The following is an 11,055-nucleotide window of genomic DNA, read 5'->3' on the forward strand; positions in this document are numbered from 1 at the left end:
AATCGACTCTTATTTGCGTGTTTTATCGTTATATTGCTATTTAAATAAAAATTGTAAAACTTTACTTTTCTGAATGTTATCGATATTTGTTAAGAGATTTATGCTGAACGCTAAAGAATGTGCACCTATAATGTATGTCGAGAAATTTAGCTCGTTATTTAATATGTTACAAATTGAAAAAGATTGAAAAACACTGATTTAAAATAAAATTTCTATCTTAAATATAAACTGTACCTCGAGTAGCTGTATTTCCAGGAACATAGTTATAACTAGGCCTAGAACAATTCGCTGCCATCTTCTCAAGTTCGTAGCCGCGACGGGCTAATCGTTTCTCAGCTTGACTGAGCTTCTTGTCCTTTCGATCAACGAGCAAACTCTCATGATGAAACGGTTGTTTGGTGAGCAACGAAGAATAGCGTTCTAGTACGCAATGCATAACTTCGTCCGTGTAGCTATCCTTGATCTGTGAAAAATCCTGTACTTGGCTGTCTTCTTCCCAATCCCACGATAACGTCGTCGCTTCTTTTAGCGAAAGATGCGCATCGGGATTACACTGATCGACCACGCGGTCTGCCATACCCTGTTTACTAATCTGTCGATCATAGATCTTCCTTTCTAAACAATTATCAGTGACCAATCGATAAACAAAACATGGCTTTTGTTGGCCGTATCGGTAAACTCTGCATACAGCTTGCGTATCGTGACAAGGATTCCAAGAAGCATCAAATACGATCGCGCGATTGGCACCGACAAGATTGATACCCAATGAACCAGCTCGTGTAGAAACAAGGAAAAGATGAATCTTTGGATTGTTATTGAATTCATTAATTAGCTTCTCTCGCTCTAGCGCGCTAGTGCTTCCGTCTAGTCTGTAATAATTCACATTTTTTATCCAGGCATCAGTTTGACCATCCGGATACTTTAAGCTATTTCGCGCTAAAAAATCTTCTATGAGATTCAATGTGAATAGCGATTGCGAGAATGCGAGTACGCGATCTCCTAGTTTAATAGCTTCCTCGAGGATGCAAAAGAAGAGTGTCATTTTTCCAGATGCATCTATCAATCCGGGTACGTATCCCTTCATCAACTCTGTTGCCTGTAATAAAAATAAACATTATTACTGTCGAAATACAAAATAAATAAATTAAAATAAAGAACTCGTATTAACTAATAATAATATCAAGAAAGTAAAAGGACATATAAGAGTCAAATTTAAACAATTAATGTATATACAATAATAAACAGTTCAAAATATGTACATTCTTAATTAATTATTATAAGATATAAATTTTATACATTCAACAAGTTTATAAAAATTTATATTTTATAAAATCAAATTTTTCCATTATTTAATATTAAAACAATTAATATATATTCTAATAATTGATAAATACCCAGTCATATGGAATTCCAGGATCTTCTTTCGAACTAGGAGAGCTCTTGCAATCTTTCTCTTCGTCCTTCGTGAGAATCTCATCGTCAGATTTATCCTCTTTATCTTTCTCTACTTGATCTTCTTTCTCTCTCTCATCCTCCTTCGTCAGTTCGCTCTGATTTAATCGAGGACTGTGCGCCGGATTAACTCCCGATCTGGGAGCAGGAGTCGCTGAACTTTGACGATTTGATTCCGCAGTGTAGTTTGCCGCGCCAGTGAGATTATTCTGATGTAATGGTTGACTCTGTACACCGATGTTAGATGTCATATCTTTGCTGCTCTTATCACACGGCGTATTGGGAGGGTGAGTACCAATGGGTTGTTGTGAAGTCTTGGACTCGTCGGGTCGCGGATTCATATCCGTGCCGTGACCGGTAGCGTAATCGTACGACTGATTCGGATAATTCTGCGATGGAAAATAATTATTTGGATAACGGTTCATGCTGGGATTCATCTGATCTCTGTAGTACGAATCACTGCATTGCTGATCCGGTCGGAACGTCTGCGGATAATTACGTTGCATATAATAAGGTTCCTCCTTGATCTGTCCGATCGCCGCTGGATTTTGATGTGAACCGTCCGATGGATAATTCGGCATAACGGGGTTCTGTGTATGTGGTTGGTTAGCGGTATAATTATTACCAGAATTACCGGCGGTGCCTGCGCTCGAACGGTCGTTCGAAAATTCATTTGGAGCATAATTCTGCGTTTGCTGAGACACTGCGGAATCTTGCCTGGGATAAAGTTGATCACTCTGACCCAGAGATGGATTAGGCTGTTGTTGATTCGACGGATATGCCATAGGTTGATTCTGTGCCTGCTGCGCGGCTCCGTATCGATGTGCGGGATTTTGTGGCATCGTACCTGTGCCTGGATGATTTGACGGGTAAGCAGAATGAGCCTGATTCGATGGCGGTACCGACGGGCCTGGCTGATTTTGCTGAGGATATGATCCTGCCTGATTGGACGTTGCAGATTGGGGCACCATATGATGGCCATAACCGTGAACTGCATTCTGTGGATTCGGCGTTTGGCTCGATTGATCTGGAGGATACCTATGCGTTTGATTTTGTGCATTAACGTTTTGCGCAGGTTGATTGGCTGAATAATTGGATTGGCTTTGCGCTACGTTCATTTGACCCTGTGGTGCCGAGGTATAGCCACGTATCGGACCCTGTTGAATGGGCCCTTGATTTGATTGGTTCGGCTGTATGTAACCGTGTGATGGGGTTTGTGACATTGGAGTTGACTGTTGATTAAATGCATGCGGAGTCTGCGGAGGAGTTGGATTCACTTGCGTAGGATAGCCATGTGTCTGACCCTGAAGAGGCACACCTTGCGGTTGCTGATTTGCATATGAATGAGGTTGATTCTGTAAATTTATATTCTGATTCTGCTGATTCGGCGAGAAGCCACGATTTTGACCGGGTGATGTGTTCTGGTTCTGCTGCGGCGCCATGTAACCAGTGGTCTGTGTTTGAACCGTTGGTGGCTGACCTTGTTGAGATGCTGAATATCCCATCGTCGAGTTTTGCAACGGTTGCGTATCGTTACGTGGATACATTGGATTTGCCTGAGCCGGCGTCGGCGGATAATTTTGATTTTGATTCGTAGTGTATGACGAGTAATCTTGCATCGGCATATTCGTGGACTGATTCGGCATCTGAGACTGGAAAGATGGTTGATTAGGGACCTGGGGATAATTACTAGGCCCCTGGTTTAGATTTGGCGTATAATTACGTTGTTGCTCCTGATAGGGATAATTCTGTCGTGGAAACATCCCGGGTGCTTCGTAATTATTTCCTTGATTCTGATCCGATCGGAAATCGGATCCAGACACTGCACCAGTCGCTGTACCGCTGTACCTCTGAGGATGATTCGCGGACTGCTCGTTCGATTGCATATAATTCTGCGACTGATTGGCGTATCCTTGCGATGTATTGTAGCTTGTTGACGTTTGAGTATATGACTGGAACGGTTGTTGATTGCCATACCTTTGTTGTCCTTGATTATTATAGAACTCTCCTTGATTATATTCTCCGTGATTGTTGCTATCGTTCCTATAATATGTGTTTTGATCATTCGGACGATAATTTTGATAACTTTGAGGAGGATAAGATCCCTGCGGCATGTTGTTGGAATATCCCGAGTTAGAAACTGGCATCGTATAATTAGAATAATTATTTTGTTTCGGAGTGTTGTGCGCATTTTCAGCCTCCGCATTATCGTTGCTTGACGATGAAGAAGCGTTCGGTTGTACACTGGCTGCGGGCTTGTTCTTTATCGTCGTGCCCTTCTTGGATTTCTTGGACTCTCCTTTCGGCTGACGCGCTTTGGATTTCTTGCCACCTGCTGTAGATTTCTCTCCTATCGTCTCCTCGAGATCCAAATCATCCTCTTCATTCGCTTGACGCTTACGGAGAAAATAATATAGAATATCCGGATGATTCCAGATCTTACAGCACACAGCAAAAGCTTTCAATGGATTCGGCACCGCGCGCGTTTTCACCACCTGATTCATAAACGTATCGTATAATTTGCGTTGATGAGGCGTCATCCTGACCAAGAGAATGTATTCCTCCTTACGTGGCAACGACATTTGCAACACAGAATGAGATCTCCTCTGCACAAAACCTTCCAGCAAAGCGTGCAATACGTGTGCGCGATATCGCATCAAGCGTATATCCTGCGGCGTGGAGTCAATACATTGGCCATTCTGTATCGGTCTCTCGAACATGTTGCAGAACTCGCTCTTGGTGCCTAGGTAGTTAGGCCTCACAAAGTCCACCATACACCAATACTCCAGTAAATTGTTCTGTAATGGATAACCGGTTAGTACAATTCTACGTTTCGTGCGCATTTGTTTCAATGCCATGCTGATGCTTGCATGTGAATTCTTGATTCGATGACCTTCATCGCAGATTACCAGGTCCGGTCCAGGACTCACAAGAGCCGTATGCATCTCGTCTAGCAAACCTTTGTTTTTATCCTCCTCCTCTACGTCTACTGTATCTTTGAATGGTTGTCCGCGTTTTCGTTTTGCTTTATTGGGTTTTTTCAAAGATAATTGTCTATATAATTCGTATCCTATTAACAAAACTCCGCCGTTTGATTGCCATTCTTGTATTACCTTCGCTCTCGCGGTCATAGTTTTATGCGAATCGTTCAAGATGTATAAGCGGAAGTGCCTCGGGCGTACTTCCATGCCAATTGGCGTGTCTACATCGTACGGCGTTTTCACTTTCTCTATCGCTTCTTTTTTCTCTTCCGTTAATTCCTCTTTCATTGTTGAAGTACCCTCTTCTTTTTTTATTATCTCTTCCGGTTCTTTCTTCACAGTAACCTCTGTATTTTGAAGTGACATTCCTCCCGGCAGCATGTTTTCTTTCTTCGGTTCTCGTTCTAATTCTTGTTGATTTGTCTGACTGCCATAACTCGTAAAAGTGCCGGAAATGTTGTTGTAATTAGAATACATCGGATTGGTATGATGATTACCCATACTCGGATATATCGTCACGGAATTTCGATTCTCCATATTGGGATACATTGGATTGGTATGATGATTACCCATACCTGGCGGCCGATTCTCCATGCCAGGATACATAACATCAGTACCCTGATTTTCCATGCCAAACTTTGGCCCCGCTATGTTCTGTCCGGACGGTATACCATGGCAGTTTCCTGGATCTGGTTTCATCTGGTCGGGGAAGTTGGAAAGCGGATTCGTATTATACAATGGATTCTGCGGTATCTCGCCCTGATGATAATTCGGTGGCATATGCGGTATATGAGGCTCAACTATGTTCTTATTCATCAGAGTAGGATCCTGCATGTAATTCGGCATCATGTTGCGCTGTTCGTAACCGTGATGAGGATTTGCATAGGGATTCTCCGGCATGATGTTCACTGATTGTTGCGATGCACCGACAGCGGTTGTTGTGTCTTGACCAAAACGGTGCGCGGACTCTGTACTGATAGGCCGCGATATATTAGACATGTCGCTCTGAGTGCCGCAACTTTCCTCCTTTACTTCATGCTTCATATCTATTCCTGGTTCCATTTTGATATTCGTCGCCTTGGACTGTTTCTCAGCGATAGTGGCGGGATCTTCATATGGCAGCCACATGTTGAACTCCGCTAACCAATTTTGAAGTGTATTTATGGGCATGATACAGAGAACAGTTTTGGCAGTGGTGCATCGAAAAAAAATGTCACAAAAGCTGGCGACTTGGAGGGTCTTGCCTAGACCCATACTATGAGCGAGAATACAACCAAAGCCACTACTAGTCTTATACCTCTCGATCGTTTCAATGATATTATCGAAGAGGAAGCGTATGCCACCGATTTGATGCGGCTTGATAATGCGAGCAACTTGTGGTGCTAGATACACGTCCGGCTCGGTCTCAGGATGACCCACGTTGATCAATACTCGACCGTGTTCGTCTGGAATGTTATAACGATCGTTGGTGTGCATCCCGGAATTGGATGGATCATCCTCGTTGTCAGTTTCCTCCTCACCGCTAGGATCACTCAAAACTATGCAATCGTCGTCCGAACTCTCGCTCGAACTGGATATTGTCACTACATCCTTGCCTTTTTGCGGTCTCTGGTATTTGGGCGCACCGGACATCTTTCGCGCGGCATGCATCTGCTTCTCACAACGCATTGCCTCTTCAGCTTCCATATCAGATAATTCGGAATCGGAATAATAGTCCGCACGATCTATCGGCTCCTTTTTAGGCACCACCGGCGATATACTCACAGACGGTGTCATCATGCGGATCCTTTGCTGCAACATATTAGGTGCACTGGAACGATTCGGAACGCGCGAAATAGATGTCTGTGCTCCCTGATAGCCGCCTCTACCTTTCTGCCAGCGCATCCCGCCGTCGATCGATCTCCTCTGTATCTGTCCTGGTTGAATCCCGCCACTTATCTGAGTAGTCTGAGAACCGGTGCCGGCGCCAGAATTCACTTTCAGTAGCACGGTGTTTGGCAAACGGACCTGAGTGGACGACGGTGACGTCGCCGACGGAAATGACGACGACGGGGAAGACGACTGCGAGATCATAGTAGACCCAGCTTGATTCTGCTTGCCCTGCAGGAGACTAATAACACGCGTTTGCGCTTTACTATTTTGTCGGTTGATCGCTATCTGACGCTGCACCTCACGAATGATCCTCTGCTGCTCCTGCACTCGCCTAAGACGTTCCATCTCCTGCCTCTGAGCGGACAACGTGGCTTCGTCCAGTTGCGTTTCATCCATCACTTCCCGAATGTTCCTCCGCATGTTGGCCAGCTTTTTCTCCGACTTCAACTCACATTCCGACGTGCTACCCTCGGTGCTACCGTCATCCTTCTTCACTTTTTTTTTCGCGCTGTCGGAATGATCAGAATCGGCATGTCTCTTGTTACTGTCAATGCCTTCCTCTCCCGATTGTCCATCCGTCTTATCGTTATCATTATCTATGCTTTCCTCATCTGAATCCTTTGTTATTGGCTTTCCTAGTAGATCAGCTTCAGATACTTCTTGACCCTCTATAGGTGCTCCTTTTCATAATACAAGAATAAGAAATATTAAAATACAATAATAATATAATGATAAAAATCATTTTAACATTTCAACTAAATAATTTTTTATAATGACACGTATTGTTACATGATTTAATATTTAAAGATTATGATAGATACAATAACTAATATTTATTTCTCTATATTATAATACATATTCTAAACTGCAGAATGTTTTCAAAACAGTGAATTTCCATATTTTTAATTCTATATTTACAATCCATTATTAGCCCAACTAATTTAATTATATAAAATAATTATTGAATTAATAAAATTTAGAATATAAGATTAGAAATATAAAATTAGATTAAATTAAAATAGAATTCCATTTTATTGATCCAGTAATCTTAAATATTTATTATATTAATCTAATTAAATTAAATTATTAGATAAAATTAATTTAAATAAAAATGATTTAACAGAAAATTTTATTAATGCATCTTAATTTAAAATTTAATTCACTAAATCAAAATAAATGTTGAATACGTGCTATTAGGACATTCTTACAAACCTTCTAGTGGTAAAGTATCCAGAATATTAACTTGTTCTTCATCATCTTCATCTGGAGACTGATGATGTGATTGCCCCTCCGATTCCACTCTGACACCAATCTGCGAGTCAATCGTTTCATCCAGATCCATATCGTCCCCCGAACCCTCCGAGCGTATCTCTTCTATTTCCTCGGATTGCAAAACGTCGAGTTTCTTCTCTTGCTCGCCGTCCGTTGTTTCACCACTCGACTCATCTGAACTCTCATCATTAGTTGCCTGTGGCTCAGCGTTCATGTTTGCACTTGTCGCAGTCTCACTGGTCATCATATTCGTTTCACTAGGCTTGGGGCCACCGCGTGGAGTCACACGTTCAATTGTGACATCCCCTATGCGCGTGAGAAAGCTGTCCAGACTATTAGACATGGTGCACTGTACATGAAGTCACAACGTGTACTTTATTGATATGGAATGTCTTACACGTTTAAACACAATACTAATCATCTATTAGCTTAACACTCACATCGTTTAATTGTCATTCAAAATGCCTTTCCTTTCCTGTAACGACACACACATATACATTCTTGGTATGTTACTTTATTTAACATATGTGCTTAGAAACTGTTACATGTTGATAAAGAGATAAGATATGAAAACAGTAAAGTTTCCTTATAGACAAACATTAAAAATATGTCAATACTAACCATACTCTAAAAAGTTTTAACTTTTTGTAATACAACTATATACTGGATTAATATAATAAACTTAATAAAATAAATGCTTTTAATAAACTGACAAAGAGCTGGCATATTTGACAGCTCTTTTTTCAGTTAATATTTTCTTATAAATAGAACATTAAAAGTTCTGTTCTTTTTCAAAAAAAGTTCTGAACTGGAATATACTGGTGTAGTGAATTGGAGTGAAACAAATTATATTTAAACAATTATAATTTAGACCACTAAGAATACATTAAAAAAAAACATTCCTATTTTCAGTTAAAATGAATTTTGATACTATTTATATACAAATCTTTATAAGATGAATGAATGATTTGAAAAATGTATTTGTAAACGATAATTGTATCTGCATGTAAATATTATCAAGTGTGTATTAAGATTCACTTTGATTGAAATAAGAATCTTATTCTTACTTAAACTATATTTTACTTCAACTTATTGCTCCACTTTAGAACTTTCTTTAAAAAAGAACAAACCTAAAATAGCTTAAATTTTCTCAACTTTTCTTATATAAAACAAAATATTTAATGATATGCAGCATGGTAAATCTATTTACTTAATCTTTGAAAAAATGCTTCACTTAGCATGTGACATCAGAAATCTTTCACTATAAAATCAAGCTTTCTAATCTCTTGGAATATTTTAACACATGGTGATGCTTATTTTAACCTTTAGTACACACGATTGAGTCATTCATATCCTGCGCATTCCTTTTTTTTTTGGAAAAACGCTAGAAGCCTCAAATAATCAGTTACAAGATTTATATACAATTTTTTTTCTAAATACACAAGCTCGTAAATACTTTCTAAAGATATTAAAATATACGTATGTAAGAATCATTTAATAATTCTTGTATATTTATTAATGTTATGAAAATTAACTAACCTGAGACACAAATAATCCATCGTATGTACTAAAATACCTGTAATGAAGAATTGGAAAATCATTGTATATATTAAAGTTAAAAATTAGATATATAGTACCTCCTAAATATCATCAAGAGTTACGGCATCTCCATCGAATCTACCTAAAACGCCAAAAGAGAGAGAACGCAAAAGATTTGCCAAAAGTAATTCTCGTATGAGTCCTTCTTGGTGTCGATTTGTTTGGAGTAACACAGTGCGGGATAGGTAAGTTTCTATCCGACAATCTCGCAGCTCACCGACGAGGACCGATCTTGATCACATTGTCTGCCGAGTAGGCTCAGCCTCGAACACAGGACATCGTACACGTGAGTTGAACAATCCGAACACGTGTTCAAAACTATGACGATCGGTAACAACGGTGGCAGTCAAACGTGAAGCACCGGTGCGGAAGAGGAAGCTGCGAGGATGGGAGATAAGAGGCGATAGGCCAGAACGTTTGTTTATGACGTTTACACGGCGGGTCTAACTACACTTCCGCGGCGTGCCCTATCCACCGTTTCGTTGTAGACGCGTCCTGAGTTCTCCCTCCCTCGCTCTCTCTCTCTCTCTCTCTCTCTTTCTTTCCTCCCTCTTCCCCTTCTTCGTTTTCACAGATCAGCCGCCTGATCGGCGATCACGCGCGCACGACGGACGCCATGGTCGGTCGTCGCATTCTCGCTGTTTTCATGTTCCTGTAACGGAGCGATGTGACCCTGCGTTACCGTCTCTCACGTCCAACGAGCTCGACCCCACGGCCGGGTCGCTTCCATGCCAGCGGCGACGGTCGAGGAAGAGTCCGTCCCCGTCCGCGCCGCGCTGAGCCGAGGCGAGCCGAATGACGAATCCACACCGCGCCGCGCTTTACGTCACTTCGTCGCCACGCCGCTCCGCTCCGCGCCGCGCTGCTATTTCCCCGCGCGCACCGCACTCTTAAGGTTAACGTCGAATAAACTCCGGTGCGGCCACGCGCACGCACTTCCGAGCGCACGCACTCACCGTCGGCCGGTCCTCGCACCTCACGCGAGCACCCCGCGCGAAGCGTCGGTGGTCGTCGCGGCACCCCGCGGCATTCCTTTTTTCTTTCACGCGCTCCTACCCGACGGCTTACTCCGCTCGGCGAACGCCATCTTGGCTGCTGCACCACCGTTGTTGCACCGCCACTCGCTACTCGGCCACTCCAATTGCCGCCGCCGCCACCGAACGAGCGAGCCGCGCACGTTCTGACATCACTGCGCCAACATTCGCAAGAATATCGGAGGCGTCGGAGATCGACTGGCTGCGTACTTTCGAGAATAAGCCGTTCAACCGACACACGCACTATAAACTTCTCTCAAGCAATACAATGATATACGATCGGAGTAGAAATTTAATCTAACGTTGATTCATGGGAACGGTTCTAGAATTTGTACTGTTTACTTTGTACCTCGAGATAAGAACGTTCCTCGAAGGGCTAATGGAAATTTGTATCGTTAAAAGATATAGCTTTTTCGATAAGACGAAGGGGGATGGAAACGGTTACGACCACTTATATGGAATTACAAAGACATTGATAACATGGAATTTTTCATTCAGTTCAATTCTGCAATTTCTCATTCGATGGTCTTCTGTTTATTCAAGGTCGCATATATTTGCAATGTTCGATTTTAATTAAATGTCTGGTTGAAGTTCTTTTGTTTGGAATGTTTACCTGCCATATATCTTCTTGCTGAGCTATCAAAAGAATCATTTTGTTTTGGAACAAGTGTACAATAATTTGCTTTTCATATAATACTATTTTTTATATAAGTTTAAATATTAAAAATTCAATAATTCGTAATTTACAATCACAATTCGCGATTGTCAATGTTACGAAATCTTATGTTGTTATGTAACACAAATTAAGGTTTTTTTTTTTTAAATTAAATATACAGAATTATAAA

The 11,055-nt window shown here is 41.5% G+C and overlaps 1 protein-coding gene across 3 annotated transcripts in view; it reads right to left on the minus strand.

The window, feature by feature from the left end:
* LOC108751237 overlaps nt 1–7,978 on the minus strand; it is a 12,316-nt gene extending 4,338 nt beyond the window's left edge. For all 3 annotated transcript variants that reach the window (XM_018491315.1, XM_018491316.1, XM_018491314.1), the window contains exons 1-3: nt 7,518–7,978; nt 1,395–6,985; nt 235–1,096 (exon numbers count right to left, since the gene is read on the minus strand). In XM_018491315.1, the coding sequence (XP_018346817.1) occupies nt 235–1,096; nt 1,395–6,985; nt 7,518–7,920 (6,856 nt within the window). In that variant the 5' untranslated portion in view covers nt 7,921–7,978. The remainder of the gene's footprint in view (nt 1–234; nt 1,097–1,394; nt 6,986–7,517) is intronic.
* Nucleotides 7,979–11,055: the final 3,077 nt, after the last annotated feature.

The sequence above is a fragment of the Trachymyrmex septentrionalis genome, unplaced genomic scaffold (assembly GCF_001594115.1).
Source record: "Trachymyrmex septentrionalis isolate Tsep2-gDNA-1 unplaced genomic scaffold, Tsep1.0 scaffold42, whole genome shotgun sequence".
Lineage (NCBI taxonomy): Eukaryota > Metazoa > Arthropoda > Insecta > Hymenoptera > Formicidae > Trachymyrmex > Trachymyrmex septentrionalis.